We start from the raw sequence: 17,159 nt of genomic DNA, 5'->3' as shown, positions 1-17,159 counted from the left end.
CAATCCCCTTCCACACACCCCAGGTACAGAAGGGGCCTTCTCTGAGGGACCATCTTTCCCTCTCTGGACAGCTCTGTGTTAGAAACAGAAAGACCTCCCTCTGGCCCCCTAGCCTGAGAGAAATCTTCTTCCCAGCCTCTCCCCATGGCTGGCTTGTTCCCTGTGTGTATACAAGAACAAGAAACCCCGCTGAGTGTGCTTGACACCATGCTCTGGATTTGCAGCATCCATCTGCTACTCCTCTTCTGCTCTCACAGGTCCTCATCCAACCAGGCTTCTGGACCTTCCTGTGCCCCTGGCTACAGTTCTGGTAGGGTATCAATCAAAGAGGAGCCACCCACCTGGCGTTGGCCACACATTCCATGGTCACCTCCGAGGTCCCCGCCACAACACTGGTGTTCTTGGGAGGGATGATGATGGTTGGTGCGATGGGGTCAGCAGGCCCCCCAACATCTGAGAAGAGGTCAAGTATTAGGCAGGTGGAGTCAGAAGCCCCAACTCTGCCCACGTGGCACATGGGGACCCTACTCCTTTTGTTTGTTTGTTTGTTTTTTAAGACAGGGTTTCTCTGTGTAATCTTGGCTGTCCTGGACTTGCTTTGTAGACCAGGCTGGCCTCGAACTCACAGAGATCCACCTGCCTCTGCCTCCCTGAGTGTGTACCACTGTGCCTGACTGAGACCTTATTCCTTAAGGCACAGACAAGGTAGCTATGTGAGAGGTTCCAAAGCTGCCCCCCTGGACAGATTTGGGACTGTCGTCTCCCTCTGCTCGTGAGTCAGTATCAGGAGAGCTCTGGGAGGTCCTTTGCCCTCAAAGGCCTCCCCAGTCCTCCTGTGAGTCAGCCATGCCCCTCAACTCACTGCCATCTCATCCCCTACCTTCAAAATGCTCCTGTCTGCCTAAGTTTACCTTGCCAATCTGCCTCATTATTCATCCTTGACCCCCAGCACCAGCCCGCACACTCTCTGCACTGAATACAGTGGAGCCCCTCCTTTTTGGAGAACAAGGTCCTCCACCCAAATCAGCCTCCATCTTCCTCGGCTCAGCTGCAGCTGCTGAGTTTAAGAGACTGGAATCGGGTCTGTGGACTGTTGACATTCCCTCAGAGAAGGAAGGGGCAGGGAGGGTCTCTGTATGCAATTAATGCCATCTGTATGCAATTAAGCCTAATTTCAGGAGGCCTCAGGGTCAGGGTCTTTGGCAGTGTCAGAGTCTATCAGCTTGGGAAAATTGGCTGAAAGAAGTTCCAAATCTATAGGGAAGCCATTGTCCATGCTGGGTGAAGATTTTCCAATATGGCTGCCTTGGGGTCCCCAAGCTCCTCCCAAATTCTGTAAGTAGGCCTAGTAAACCCATTGGTTCCCCAGTATGGTGGTTTGAGTGAGAAACATTCTCCCCCCCTTTCCTTGGCTCACGTATTGAACACTTGGTCCTCAGTTGATGATAATGCTTGGAGAGGTTGTGGACCTTCTACCGGTGCAGCCTGGCTGCAGGAAGTACGTCACTGGGGGCGGGGCTTTGAGAGTTTACAGCCTTGCTCACCTTTTGGTTTGCTCTACTTCATGTTTGAGTTTCAAGATGCGATGATGGTTCAGCTCCCTGCTCTACCTGCCTGCTGCCATGCCTCTCTGCCGGTATGGACTCTCACTCTGTACCATAGCCCAAAAGTGTTTTTACCAGAGCAACCAAAAGCAACTAACACACCTGGGGGAACTCTGATGGAACCACACTTCGGCCTGTCATTGAGGTCCTATAACGAGGGGTGGAGAGGGGCTTTTACATCTCTTCAGGGAAGGAATTCTCCCAGTAGTTCCCTTCCCTGGTTCAGGGCCACCCAGAAGCTGTGGTCACGATGCAGTGGGGGCAGGCTCTCTATCCCATGGGAGCAGCAACCTTCTGCATAGGAACCAGACCCATGGGGAGAAGCAAGCAAAGGCAGAGGTGGAGGCTGGAGCTAAGAAGGGAATGTGAAGGATGCCAGCCACAAGGAGTGTAAGAGGCTGTGGAGATCCCCCCTTGAGGGGGAATGAGTACATCATGGCCCCTTGCTTTCAGATTTTACCTCCAGACCCACTAGAGAGTTCTCATGATAGGAAGCCTCCACATGGTGGCGTATTGTTATGGTAACCACATGGGACCAGTCCAGGTGTTGGCATGGGAGCTATGATGGTGCTGGCCATAGGCCGAATTGTGTCTCCTGATGGTCCCTATGCTGGGGCCCTAACATGGATATGATGGTGTTGGAGGTGAGCCTTTAGACGCTGAGGCAACATGGCTAGGGTTGTGGGGTTTGGACCCCACCATTGGATTAGCCCCTTCAGCCTCTTTGACCTCTTTCTCTTGTTTGCTTCCTGCCCGCTCTCCTCTCTCTCCTCTCTTGTAGTTGCCTTCTTCTCTATGTCTCTTATTTCTTGCCTCTTCTTTATCTCTCTTGCCTTTCTTCTCTCTTTTTCTCCTTACTTCTTTGTCTCTGCCTCTCCCCCACTCCCTCCCTCACTTCCTCTCCTCTTCGGCCACTCTAGGACACATCGAGTGGGCAGGCAATTGTGTCCCAGTCAGGATTCATACTCTCACCAGCCATGCCATGTGACTCCCTGACCTTAGTCTCCAACTCCAGACCTGTGATGGTGACAATAAATGCAGCTTAAGGCCAGACATACGGCCCTGTCATAGCTTCTGAGCTGGTGTTTAGTCCCGAGAGCCACCATGTCTCCATCACGGAATGTGCCCACGGTGGTTGGAAGGTGTGCAGAAGCACTCATGTGACTGATGAACTGTGGGGCAGCTGTCATCATCACCTCCCAGGATGCGGGACGAAAATGAGAGAGAACTTCCGTGAGTGCACTTATGAGACAGAAGGCAAAGAAACATTCTCACTGCATGGGCAGCGTGGTATCATGGCCTTTCTGTGTATTCTGGGCTCTTTCAGAGGGGCCTGGCTCCTCTTTGTAGGTCAGCACAGGCCCAGCACTGCCCGAAGCCTCTTCCCGGCTCTTAAAATACACCCTGAGAGGACTTCTTTTCTTTTTCTTTTTCTTGTGAGACAACAAATTTATCTAGTTGGCCCCCTTCCAGGACTCTTGAGCAGGAGTGGATTGCAATAGCTTGCACAAGTGTAGGTGACGGTGTGGGGGTGTCCTCTGGGGGCCAGGGGAAAGGCACATCATATCTTTGCGGCCATTGTGAGCCACTGTGGACAGCCTCAGGCAGGTTTCCTAGCTGAGCTCTAGGCCTTGTTAGAAACAGCCCAGGAAGTACAGGAATAAAATGTAAAAAATAAAGTAAAATGAAGGGGCAAGAAGGCGGCGTATAAAGCAGAGTAATTGCAACAATATAAAGCCTCATGTAGGTGCCATAAAGTGCGATCGGATTGAAAGCTGCTGATATAGCTGAATCCATAAACGTGTGCTCTAAGTTGTTTATTACATGGCCGCGCGCAGATACCGTGGCTCAGATTAATGGGCCACACCGAGGAGACAGACTGTTAGAGTCCAAGCCGCTGCTGCTGGCCTGCTAAACAGACAGCCTGGAGGGAGGTGAGCTATGGGTAGGTAGAGATTAAATAACCAGGGCTGCTCCTGTGACACAGGGACCCCCAGAGCATGTGGCCAGGTGGCAGCCTTCAGGGCTGGAGGGGACCCATGGTGGCTGAGGACCCTTAGTGCAGGGAGGGAGGATAGGCCTGGGGCTTAGGGAAGCTCTGTCCCAGGTGTTCTGGGGGTGGGGGTGGGTGACCTACACAGGTGACTCTATTCTGCTCAGTCTGTTTTCCCAGGGACAAAGTGGGAATAAAAATCGTTACTTAGGGCTGGGGACATAGCTCAATGAGTAGAGTGTTTGCCTAGCATGCAGTGAGGCTCTGGGTTCAGTTCCCAATGTGGTAGCTGGGAGAGGCAGCAGAGCTCAGGCATGGAAGTGAGCATGGTGGCTGGAGCCTTTAATCCCTGTACCCGAGAAGCAGAGGCAGGGGGATTCTCTGTGAGTTCAAAGTCAGCCTGGTCTACACAGTGAGTTCCAGGCTAGCCAGGGCTACATAGAGAGATCCTGTCTCAAAACGACAACTGGCCATGGTGGCACATTGTAATCCCAGAATGCATGAGGTGGGGGCAGGAAGATCAGGAGTTCAAGGCTATCCTCAGCTATACGTTGATCCAAGGTCAGCTTGAACTGTAGCAGTCCCTCTAGTAAAAAAAAAATCACCACCAGAGCCAGGGCAGGTGCTGCAAGCCTGTTATCATTGCAACTCGGGAGGCTGAAGCCAGCAGACAGAAATTCAAGGCCAGCCTGTAGAACGTAGCAAGCCCATGTCTTGAAATAAAAGCTAAGAGGAGCCAAAGAACACAGCTCAGCTGTAATGTGATTGCCTAGTATTTGTGGGTTCTGGGTTTGATTCCTTGTACTGAAAAGAAAAAAAATTGTAGCACCTATCTGGGCTGTGTGAGTCTAGGTCCCTGCTCAACACATCTTGCTTGGTGGATATCAGGAAAGGGGGAAATCCCCTACATGGGGAGATGTCAGGATCTGTCCTGGGAAGTGAAGGTGGGAGTCTCTCAATGCCAACACATTGGTGACTTAAAGATGCCTATGGTGAGGACTAGAAGGAGGCTGGAGTGGGGGTGGTTCAGCTGGTCCAGCATGAGAGCAGAATACCCTGTGCATAGTAGGTGCACACAGTAGGCGCATACATAGGTGTGTAAAGTAGGTGCTCAGTGAAGGGTAGTCCTTCTCCTGGCAGGAGCCTGTCCATGTTGGGAAGAGCTGTCCCCTCCACCTCACGGTTGACTGTCAGACCCTGGGGTTACTGACAAGTGACCCATTGAGGGAGACACCCATGGCCCAGCCTTTGGGGCATAAGGCAGAGCCTCAAGCTGCTGGACATGGGAGGGAAAGCCCTAGGCGTGGGGGCTATTGAGAGAAGAGAAAGAGGGGTGCTCAGAACTAGGTGTGTGAGGGTGTAGACACCACAGCAGTGTCCCTCAGAGGGGGCAGAGCTCTGATGCTGTCTTGCTGTCCCTCCCCATGCTTCCCCTTCAGCCTGCAGGAGGAAGGGCTCAGTTGTTCTAGTTGCTCAGGGAACCCACATGTACCCTCAGCATCATTCTTAACATGTTGCCTAGAGAGGGTCAGAGCTGCCTTATGCTAGCAAGCCCACTTTCCATCCCTGCTATGGGGGTGAAGCAGATTTCATTGAGGGATGTCAGGTTGGGCTTGGTGGCTGAGGGTATATGAACTCAGCTAGGACAAGAGGACAAAGCCAACAGGGTACAATGATTGTTTAGGTGTGGAAGAAGAGGCCAGAATGGTCATGGTGGTTGAGAGACTGAAAGTCTAGAGATGGGGCCCTTTTAGAGAGTAGTGGGAAGTAAGTCCTAGGGAAAACAGTCTCAAAGGGAATTGTGTTTGGATTCTGTCACATTGAGATGGGTAAGGGACGTCTAGATGGTTGGAGACGTTCAGAAATGCCAGGCTTGGGACCTGGTATGGACTTGGCATTGATTCATGAAGTTCAGGAGCGAGGGATGAAGGCTGAGCCTGGGATGCTGGGCTTTCTCACTTTGTGGAGCAGGAAGTACTGGTACAGGAGGACCCATGAAGGGTGCAGAGTGTGGGGTGCAGGCTTCTCTAGCTCAGGAAATAGGGCCAGGCAGGGGTGAGGGGATGGGGTGTCTAGGTGATGGGGTAGAGGGTGGGATCCAGGACGGGAATAGGCTGGGAGATGGAGCCGAGCTAGGATGACTCTGACAGAGCTGGTGTGTGTGAGTGTGACCGCTGTGGCCTTCTGTGGATAGCACCACAAGAGGGACTTCTGTTTTCATTCTGATATGGACCCTGTGAAGCCACAGTAGCGCCTAGGGCTCAGGCTTTGTGGTTATCTAGTACGGGTCCCAGGCCTGACTTTGCTAGTGATTAGCAAAACCCACTGGGAAGTGGATGATGCTATTACTTTTTTGGCCTGTCCCCTCTGTTTTTGTCACTTATGAAGTGTGAATAATGGGAACCAGTGAGATAGTTCAGCAGTGAAAGGCACTTGACACCAGGCCTGAGGATCTGACTTCCGTCCCCAGGACCCACAGGGTGGAAGGACAGAGATGACTCCTTCAAGTTGTCCCTGACTCCCAAATGTGTGCTGTGGAATGCATGACCCCTGACCCCCACAGACGTAATCTAAGGCACGGATAGTGCCGGCCTAACCATCTGCCGGTGAAGAGAGCTGTAAGCCATCAGGGTGCAGAGCGCCTTAAGCAGTGAGGAAGCAGGCAATCCTCAGTGGAGGATAACTAAGGTGATGTCAGAAGCCACCAAGTATGGTGTGACTCACCCTTGTAGGACAGGCCTGGCTGTCCTGTGCCAGATGGCCTGGAGTTTGAGGCCTGGATACCTAGAGGCAGGAGAGCTGTGGTCCTTAGGGCTGGGGATGGGCAGGTGTCCACCCATCAGGTCTTTTCAGAAAAAAGCTGATGGTTTTTTGACATCCACTTACAGTTCCTGGGGCTAGGTGAGCTGTGCTGAGTAGGTCAGCTTGGCCACTGGGTCTCCTGTGACCTCTGTGGTAAGGCATAGTCCAGGAACCAAAGTGCAGGTGAGTGCTTCGTCCAGCTCCTGCTCTAGAGCTAGATAAAGGCTTAAGGACAACCCTTAAAACCCCAATTCAAATAAGCCAAGGCTTTAGCCTTGGGGCTCTATGGGAACCCAGCCCATGATATGATACTTTCTGTGATCCCGTGATGCTGTGGTGACCATAATCTCAACAATTAAGCTGTGACCTCATAGGCAAGGCCAAACAGGGAGAGAGAGCTGCTGAGAGCTGCTGGCTAGGAAGGTCCTAGGGACAGAACACAAATGGAGGTCTCCAGGTGGAAGCCATGTTGAATTCAACACCCAGGACTATTTCTGTCCCAGTCCCCTCCAGCATGGCTTCAGATATTATCTGACCATGGAAGCAGCCAGGCTCAGGGAGCATGTGATTCATCAGGCCCCAGGAGCTGCAAGCCGGGCATCCAAGGGCCATTAGCACTTTCCCGAGAAGATGGACACAGACACCTGCTTCATCTCCAGCCCTGAGGAAACAAGTTCTTCAGCCTCAGGGTATTCAGGCCTCACAGTCCAGGCCGTCCAGCATGGATCATGAGCCACGCTTGCCCACCAAGCTCCTGAAAAGTGGCTTGCGTCCGTTTGATTTAACGAGATTTAATTTTAGCTAATTTACATTTAATTAAAACTGGATCCCCAATCCAGTTATTAGAACACTTTTAAGGAGAAGCGGAGCATCTTGGACGTAAGACTATACCTTTACGGCTGTAAATCTGGTGAAATCTAAATACGGATCACGTATTTCAGATGAAGATTTAGCATTCAAATTGAGATGCGCTTCGAGTATAAGACACACAGAAATTTCACAGACTTAGCATGCAAAAAGAAAAAATCCGATGTAAGATATCCTGCTAATATATTCTATATTGATGTCATGCTAAAAGGATATTTTGGATACATGGGGTTAAATAAGACACATTAATAAGATGAACCCTGCTTATTCCTTTTTACTTTGTGAAAAAATAAGGTAAGGCTCAGTGCCGTGGTGCACGCTTGCCATCCCAGCACTTGAGAGGTGGAGGCGGGAGGACAGAGTTCAAGGTCATCCTCAGCTACCCAGGGGGTTAACCTCCACCTCCAAATAAATAAAAATACATAAATAATATAAATGAATTAAAAAGAGATTACTGGAAAAATTTAAGATGGTATAGGGGAGCTCATATTAATACCCTATTTTATTCTATATTGTATTTCTATGCAATATTATAGGTTTGATCCGTGTGCATGTGTGAGTGCGTGCGCGTGTGTTGGGGTGTCCATCAGATACGTGTGCACTTTCAGGAGTGTGATGCTAGGTGCAATTTCTGGAGCCACCAGCTTGGTTCTTTCCTTCTCCATTTCCAACGAGAGTGACTCCCCCAAGGGCAGCTTAGATGCTGCTGAGCCGGATGGAGCAGAGCTTGATGGAGAAGGGGGGGGGGAGACGGAGGGTGTGGCTTCAAGCCAGGTAACAGGGGAGCTGAGCTGCTGGTGGGCGAGGTGGCAATTGCTTTCACAAATTGGCTGGCAGGCAGGCTGGGGACCACGTCAGTGCAGGCAGAGGATTTTGAAGTGCAATCACTCGTGGGAGGGAAATTAGCTAAAAATCAGCCGAGTTTGCTCTGGATCCGGCATTAATCACGGCCGAGGATGTAGGAATGGAGGGCTTTTGGAATGAGGGGGACTGCAGCTGGGAGGGTCCGGGGTGGAGGCAGATGAGAGGGACAGAACTGTGGCCTCACTCTGTCTGGCTGGAAGGCTGGGGTGGTTTGAGATAGGACAGAGAGAAAGCACCACCATGGGCTGCCTCAGTTTGTAAGAGCAGGAGCTGGATGCTGGAGGAGGAAAACAGAGGAAGGGCTCCCTGACTGCGGATCTGGGGCAAACTGAGTCACTCAAGTAGATGCCTCCATTTAACTTGGATAACTCACTCCAAGACTTTGTCTCCCAGTCTGTGTGTGTTTCTCTCTCTTCCTCTTTCCCTCCCCAGCTCTCTCTCTCTGAGACAGAATCTCATTATATAGATACGAACAGCACGGTCTACATAAGGAGCGATCCTCCTGCCTCTGTCTCCAGAGTGCTGGGATTAAAGGAATGTGCCACCATTTCTAGTTTATCTCCTTGTCTCCTTGTCTCCTGTGTCTCAGGCTGACCACACACTTGCTATGAGGCCAAGGATGACCTTGGACTCCTGATCTTCCTTCCTCTGCCTCCTAAATGCTGGCATCACATGCATTTTGCTACCACACCCAGTTTTATGTGGTGCTGGGGACAGAAACTGGGGCTTGTGTGTGGCAGGCAAATTCTCAACCAACTGAGTTACATTCCTAGTTTGACACTAATTCTTAAAAAAAAAAAAAAAGATGTCTGGGTTCCAAGAGACTGGGGAGTAACCTTATCACTGAGAAATCTCTAGAAAAAAAAGCCTCCTTGCCAACAAATTCCTTGTTACTGCATAAACAGCTCTGGCTCAGGTCAATATCAGAGGTGACCAGGATCACCTCTGGTCAGTATCCAGAGTGGATTCTCCTCCCCAGGTTCAAGTTTCTTCTCAGGAATATGGGAAACTGGCTTAGAGGAAGGAATCATCTGGAGCTCGGAAGGCCCAGAGAGGAGACGGGGCTGGGGGAGGGGCCGGGAACATTCTAGAAACTGGCAGACAGAAGCTAGGAAGAGAGAAGGCAGAGACAACCAACTTGTCACTGATGGATGCATATGGCTGTGGCACGAGTGATAAATGAGATGTGCTTTGGAAGCATACAGATGTGGAGGTACGTGAACATCTGGTCCCCCTCCCCCACTTGTATGGTGCACAGGTGCTTCAGGAAGTGGTGGTCTTGTTCTCAGACTTGGACTTGATCCTGAGGATGAGGCCCGGGAGAAGCAGACTAGAGGTGACAACCCTACTCAACTGAATGAATGTCCCCGTGCTGGAGGGATGCTGGGGCATGGTTCCGATGGGCTGAGCTTCCAGGAAGCCATACATCCGAAGGTGGGCAGAGGCAGAAGTCTGGGGAAGAGCCTACTGAGAGGAATGCCTGGCCCCGGGCGGAAACAGCACTTTTCTGCCAGCTGGGCAGACGGTTAGTGTATTTCTCTTAAAATGAGCTTCCGATCTCCCCGGGTGGTGTCTCCATATGCACCTGAGCCTGGGGTGGCTGGCAGCCACACGTGTGAGCACACATTCTGTCTAGCCTCTGCCTCCCCCTAGCCTCTGGTGGACGTGTTTGTGGTTAGAAGAAGCCTACCCTTTCCTGGAACTTTGCTCGCCATATAACACCCTCCAGAATTCCACTCCCCCTACATCTGTGACCTTCACTGGCTTCCCTTTACTGGGCTTCGGCTCCTCCTCCTCTTGAGAGGGCTCCACCCACCCATCCCCAGCTCTACCTTCTCTCCCACTCCATCTTCCCAACAGCCCCCTGGAGCCCCATCTTCTTGAGATTTAATGACTCGCTGGTTTCTGCTCAGGGATGGTCCCCAGCCCTGCTTACTTACTTTCCACAGCGAGAGCGATGGGCTGGCTGGTCTTGTTGTCGCCGTTTTTGTCGTTAACTGCCTGCACGTAGTAGCGGCCAGCATCGGGAGCCACTGTGGACAGGATGACCAGGGTGTTCTCCAGTGTAATGGCTCTGGGAAGAGGCAAAAGATTCTTTTGGACAGGGGCCCAAAGGCTTGGAGCCAGGCTGTGTGATTGGGGGATCTGACTGATCTTATTCCCGTAGTTTGGAAGGGGAGAACAGCCCCCAAGAGACCCTCCAGCCATTTACTGTTAAAACCCAGGGACAGTGTTTGCAGAGACTCTACCATGTTGGGGTGCTGCCCATCAAATCCCAACCACCCCTTCAGTCCCTGAAGCTCAGGCTTTCTTAGAGCCCACCCTAGGGTCAGGTTCAGGGCATTTTTCCCCAGACCCTCTTAGAATTTGGTTCCTGTCCATATCATAGCCTTGATGGCTTTGTGGGGTTGCCTCTGCCAAAAGTTCACAGAGTGAAGGAATGCCTGACAATGAATGATGAGTGACAAGAATGACTCTAGAATCTGTGTGTGTGTGTGTGTGTGTGTGTGTCTAGGCCAGAGGTCGGTCTCAGGTGTTGTTCAGATGTTGACACAGGGTCTGTCGCTGGCTTCCTGACACACACTGATTCACTGATTCACACTCCTGACACACCTCGCTGGCCAGCGAATCCAAGGATCAGCCTGTCTCTGTATCCCAGAGCTGCAGTTACAAATGTGACCCTCTACCCTTGGGTTCTGGGAATCAAATTCAGACCCTTGTGTTTGCAAGGCAAGCACTTTATATACAAAGCCATCTCCCAGCCCTGGACTGGCTGCTTTCTACACCAGTTTAAGTAGACTCAAAGGGCACAGCTGGCCTGAACCAGACTTCTGAGGGCCGCACCCCTCCAGTCTCCTCCCTGGGGATCAGTTTCCCCTTCCCCTTATGCACTGGGCTGGCCCACAGGGAAAAACCAGATGAGCCTTGTGTTCCAGGGTATCTCTCTTTCCCAGTTCTCATCGAAAAGCCAGCAGGCAGGAAAACAGGGAGCCGGGGTCCCCCTTAAATGGGTGTGAAGTGGTTCTGGAGTGCTGCCCACTCCAGCTCTGCCCAGCTTCTCTTACCCATCCTCCTGATGACAAACAAAACCATTAGTTTGCCAAGTCTGTCTCCAGATTGTAATGCGATGTGCCCGAGACAGCTGTTAAACATCCTTAATGTTAGTTTAACAAGGACAAATCCAGTTGAATTCTCTTCAAATTTTCCCATTAGGTGAATGTTACAGAGTTTTAAACAGGCTCTCAGATAAACATCCTCGCTAACGTCTCTCTGGCCCAGCTCTCCTAGCCTGGTTGTGCTGCCCCCCACACCCTCGCTCCTCATTTTGGGTCTTTTCAGGTTGAGAATCCTCACACCATCAGGATAGTTCTGAGCAGTAAGGTGGCAAGCTCTCTGGCTCCCAGTGCTTAGGGACCCGAGTGATGTCCTATTTTCCCTATGGAGAGTTCTTTTTATCTTTAGTTACGAGGAGACAGGAATAATATCATAGCCAAGCTAGAAGTGTGTGTGTGTGTGTGTGTGTGTGTGTGTGTGTGTGTGCCTGCCTAAGAGTATGGCTATATATAGATGTGGGTCCATGTGCATGCATTGTGTGTGTAGGCCAAAGGACCACTCTAGGCGCTGGTCCTCAGACGCTGTCCACCCACTGTGAGATGGAGTCTCTTACTGGCATGGAACTCACCAACTAGGCTAGGCTGGCTGAGCAGGGGCTGGGAGCCCTAGGGATCTTCCTGTCTCTGCCCCCACCCCCAAGTGCTGGGGTTACAGTGGGAGGCGCACGCTGCGCTTAGGGTGCTGTTCATATCCTCAGGCCTGCAAGGCAAGCACTTTAGTGACCCGTCGTCTCCCACAGCTCTCTCTTGGCACAGTCCGGCGTCAGGATGGACTCATGTGGTCTGCACCAGAGAAGGAGCCCACCTCAACTCTTCCCTCCTTGACTGGGAAGGCTCCCTACTCCCAGTCTCAGCTTTAGTTATGAATGAGACTTTTTTGTTTGTTTGTTTGTCCCTTTCCACGCCATGACTTGGAGGGCTTAGATAGCTCGTTTTGTGAGCAAACTAAGGGGGGGGGGATAATTCAGGAATGAAGGGAGGCTTTAGGAATGGGTTGAAGCTTTCCTAGAACAGAGTTTATGTCCCTTTTTGTCTTCCTAGGGAGTTTCCTAGGTGTAGTATGGTGTTTGATGCATGGTAGGAGGGGCATTTTTGCAAACCGGATGATATTCGAGTGACGGTGTAAGGCACAGAGGACAGAGAGTGGTCGCATGTGGTTCTCAGCCAGCAGTAGGGATTTCGCCACCAGTGCGCCTTTTATGATTGCTGGACAACTGGTTACCACAGCCTCCGGGACTTCTGCTCATTGAGTATCCTCTGAGGTCCAGGATGCATGTATGACCCCAAGGGAGCATGTCTGACCCTGGCTGTCCACGTGGGAGGCTGAGTGCAATGGTCTGGGTGTTGTTTGAATGTCTTCGGAAAAGCTGATGAGTTAAAATAAATATGACCTTGGCATTTAGGGGTGGGAATGTAGGGGATAATTAGGTTTGGGTGAGGTCATTAGGCAGAGCTCCATGATTGAATATTGGGGGGTTTCATAAGAGGGAGAGACCAGTACACACACACACACACACACACACACACACACACACACACACACACACACGCTATATTCCGTACCACCTCATGGCTCTGCCAGCAAGGTCATTACAAGCTAAGGCCCTTTGAACTTGGACCCCTGGCCCAGGAGCCAAAATACAGCTCTCTTCCATCCTTAGCAGTAGAAAGCCTGTCTGAAGAGGAGCCTTGAGCTGCCTCTTCTTTAGAAGACTGTGGCTGCTGGGCAGCCAGGCACAGCTCTGCATCTTTCTCATCTGGGGTAGGAGGTGGGGTGTGTGGACACCTCTAATTTTGGATCATGGGGACTCCTGCATCACCCTTGGGTAGCTCTTCCCCTCTGTTGTGCAGGGTGACTTTGGAGACCAATTTTGGTGATGGCAGAGCTCTAGTGACGCAGGTTTCAAGTGACTATGTGTAAAATCCACCTCCCTGTCCATTGCTCTAGGTCAGAATTTAGATAGGCAAAAACCTTACCTTCTGTGGTTTTAGCTCACTGGAATATAGTCATTTGGTTACCACGGCTGGCATTGCCTACCCCAGCATTCTAGCCTGGAAGCCATGGAGTCTGAGAGGCACAGAGTATGGGAAGCCGCAGGGCGTGGGCTCACGTTCTGGACAGGGAGTGGAACGGGAGGCAGGTCCTCTCTGACTTGTCACCTTGACTCTTTCAGGGGGGAAAGGAAGTCCTTGGGCTCCCCAGCCCTGTGCATACTGACTGTCTTTTTTTTTTTTTTTAGGCAGCGGTGGAAGGATGCTATGCCTCATTTCCAACACGCCCACAGTATCCAGTCTGCTGCCCCACATACATACCCACACTGGGAGAAGGTGTGGACAGGGACTTTGAGTGGGGGCACCAACAGTGGTGCTTGCCTCTCAAGCTGGGGCCTCTACTCTTATTTCGGCTCACCACAATTGGCCTAGCCCTGGTTCTGTGGGCAATTTGCTGCTCTCTCATTCAGCAGCCCCTTTCTCAGCCACAGGAGTGCTGGATTCAGAATTTAATTGAGAGGAGAGTAAGCCACCTGAGAGCGTGCCTGAAGCCCCTAGTGCGTGTTAGGAATGATTCTCTGTTAGCAATCATGTCCCCTTTCAAGAGCAGGCTTGGGGCCAGTCTCGGTCCTGCCCAGTGGTGAGAGGCACGCTCTGTAGATAGTGGAGTCTTTCATGCTCTGCACAGCCTGCCGGCTAATAGTGCTTATCAGATATTGAGCACCGGCACACAGACACAGGGGACTTGCTTCCACTGGAGCTCTCCTGCTCACCTATGAATATTAATTCACTGTAATTACCAAAATAAAACCACTCCAGTGCTCCATCACAAATTTCACAGACGTGTTTATGAAAGTGGGTGGGAGTGGTCATATATAATCAGGAGAGAAAGAGAGAGAAAACGAATACATGCACTAGTGGAGACCAAGGTTGTTCTACCTTGTGGCATAGGTGCTTGGCATGAGAAGCAGGTGAGGGTGGAGGATGGGAATGAGAAAAGCATGTAGAATGGTGTTAGGCGAGAGCCCGAAGTAAAAGGCTCATCTATCTCTGCTAAAGTAGGTGAGTGCCAACATGCCCCCTTTCACAGTCAGGGCAGACATTACTAATCAAATCATGATGCCCTTTCCCATGAGTGCGGATGGAGCCTCAGAATTGTTTTCAGTTCTGAGTTCCAGGCAGCCTGCATGCAGGATGCCTTCATTGATATGCCCCCAGGTGTACAAAGAAATACACTCAGAAATGGAGTTAGAATGGGGTTGGCAGTCACTGACATGCCCCAACCTGTGTGGTAGAACATTTCCCTTCCAAAATGTGATCTCAATATCTGCATGATGGGTGATCCATTCCTGGCTTTATTGAGCTTTAGGCCTAAGGGACACACTTTGGGTAGCTGTCCATCTGTTCACCTGCACCATTCTCCAGCCTTCACCTTGCTGGGTACCCATGTCTTGTGCTGCCTGCTGGCCATCTGCTCATGAGGACACCAATGGCCTAGTGGTGTGGATACAGAGAGCCTTCTGTCTGAGTTCTGCCGTGTCACCGTTCCTGCCAATGGGGTGTGAGTAGGGGTTTGATAAGTGTGTATCTCCTCTACTCTTCTGAAATATCCAAGAATATGCTGGGGCTGTCAGGCTAGAAAATATCCTGCCGTCCCAGGACAGTCAATAACAGACAACCCCAGACCAAGGAGCCTAACCATGAGAAGCATCTAGCCTGGCCCAACCTAAACAACAAATCCTCACACTCCTAAACAAAACACAGCAAACGCTTATTGATCTATTGAGATGTGTTGTTACACAGCAACACTGTGGCTGTAGATGGCTGATAATACTGAGGATAGTTTTCCTTCCTTCCTCCCTCCCTCCTTCCCTCCCTCTCTCTTTTTCTCTCTCTTTCTCTCTTTCTCTCTCTCTCTCTCTCTCTCTCTCTCTCTCTCTCTCTCTCTCTCTCTTTCTTTCTTTCTTTCTTTCTTTCTTTCTTTCTTTCTTCAACACAGTGTCTCACTATGCAGCTCTGGCTGTTCTGAAACTCACTATGTAGACCAGGCCAGCCTCAGAACTCACAGAGATCCCCCTGCCTCAGCCTCCCAAATCCTGGGATTAAAGGCTTGTGCCACTAAGCCCAGCTCTGAGGATGGTTTTCAACCCTGGCTACACATTAAAATCAAACAGGGAGCTTAAAAAAAAAAATTCTGACAGCCAAAGAGCATCCCATTTAAATTGAATCAGAGTGCCTTAGGCAAGAACCTAAGGATTGGCTCCTTGCAAAGCTCCCATGGGGCCAGATTGAGTATCGCTGTGTCAGGATGGGCTCTAGGAAGCACAGTCGCTTACTTGTGTCTGTGTGCTTGTCTGCACATATGTTTCACAGAAGGCAAGGATTATCAGGACTCAGCAGCTAGGAGAGATCTGGAAACGTAGTTAAACCTCAGCAGCTTTGCTTCATTGTTGCTGGGGGATAAGTCAGCTGCTTCATAGGGCTGCTGTGAGGGTAGAGCACCGGAGTTGGGAGTGTACGCTCTTGGGATAGGAAAGAGAACGAGACAGAGTGCCTTCTTGCTGATGGGCTGCAGTAGCCCTGGGGAAGAGGGGACATACCTGTGTGGGTGCTCAGCGCAGCCCTGAGAACCTAACTCCATTGCCCACAGCGTCTGCGATTGCCGTATCACTGTGCCATCATTATCATGCTTCTACTGTAGGACTTGATTCTTCCCAAAGGCAAACCTGTCCCCATCTCCCTCCACTCTACAGACCAGGGTGGCGAGGCTGGGGGAGCTTCGTGCAATTTGCACAAGTTGGGAGAAGGTCGCCTTTCCCCAGTGAAGGGAGAGTCGGAGTGGAGCAGTGGAGGAGAAAGGCTGGGCTAGCTCTGGACAGTGAGCAGCTCAGGAGGTGAAGCGCAGTATCTGTTGAGGCCTGCTCGGGGGTGAAGGGTGTTGGCTTCACCTCTGAGCCCACAGTTGAGGTCAGGGGAAGACAGAAGGGTCTTTGTGCATGCTGAAAGGGCTGTGTGTGTCTAGCCAGGCCTTCCCTGGACACACCAACTCCTTGCAGTCAAAACACATAGAGTAAGCCCAGTCATACCCGCCAAACACAAACACCTGCACACACCCACCCTGCCATGGCCTGAGGCCCGGGCCCGTTGCTATGGCAACAGTTCCTTTGCATGGACATGTTTGGGTGTCTCAAATCCTCTGGGAGCAGAATTATTCTCAGGTTGAGTGAGGAGGCAACACCCTAATCCCTGCACGCATATTCCAAGAAAACCCGCCATAAACCAAACTTCTCTCACCCCCCGGGGGAGTGGCCAGCTGGCTGTGTTACAGAATTACTGAGAGGTTTCTACAGGAATGGCCCTCCTTCCAAGTCGGGGCCTTCATCTGGCCCCAGACCTCTTCCACCAGGGACCAGCTTCTCCCCAGTCTACCCAGGGTAGGGCCTCACATTCGACTGCTGGGCGGGATCTTGCGTCCGTCCCGGAACCAGGTCACCTGTGGCCGTGGGAAGCTGGAGATGCGAGGCGCTCGGATGACGGCGGCTCCTCCGTGGGACACAGTCTGGCGCTTCTCGCCTTCCTCAAAGCTCCCCATGTCTGTGGAGAGAGGAGATGTGGAGGTCAGGGGGTCCCTCCAGTCTCAGGGGCTGCCCAGCAGAGAAAGAATGCTGTGGAGAGGATGAGCACCAGTAAAGGGCTACCTCCCTCGGAGCGCCCCACACCCTACCAGGGGTGTCCATCTAGTGCCCTCCCTGGTGGCATGCATTCCAGGACAGCTACGAGTACAGCCCCATACATTCATAGATGATAAGGTCTGAGGGCAGACCTTATCACTGAACACTCCCGCAGGTAGTCTGTGGGCTGTGGGCTGCTTTGACATTTAGGTTTTGTGTAATTTGTACCCATGTATCCTTGACTCAATTGATT

The 17,159-nt window shown here is 51.4% G+C and overlaps 1 protein-coding gene across 2 annotated transcripts in view; it reads right to left on the bottom strand.

The window, feature by feature from the left end:
• The window catches only part of Sdk2 (sidekick cell adhesion molecule 2), a 271,968-nt gene that overhangs the window by 87,202 nt on the left and 167,607 nt on the right, over nt 1–17,159 (bottom strand). For both annotated transcript variants that reach the window (XM_060386445.1, XM_021634998.2), the window contains exons 4-6: nt 16,682–16,829; nt 10,071–10,204; nt 342–453 (exon numbers count right to left, since the gene is read on the bottom strand). In XM_060386445.1, coding sequence (XP_060242428.1) covers nt 342–453; nt 10,071–10,204; nt 16,682–16,829 — 394 coding nt within the window. The remainder of the gene's footprint in view (nt 1–341; nt 454–10,070; nt 10,205–16,681; nt 16,830–17,159) is intronic.

Source organism: Meriones unguiculatus, chromosome 7 (genome assembly GCF_030254825.1).
Source record: "Meriones unguiculatus strain TT.TT164.6M chromosome 7, Bangor_MerUng_6.1, whole genome shotgun sequence".
In the NCBI taxonomy this organism is placed as follows: domain Eukaryota; kingdom Metazoa; phylum Chordata; class Mammalia; order Rodentia; family Muridae; genus Meriones; species Meriones unguiculatus.
Note: the sequence above shows the minus strand (reverse complement) of the source record. Positions and strands in the feature narration are given on the sequence as shown.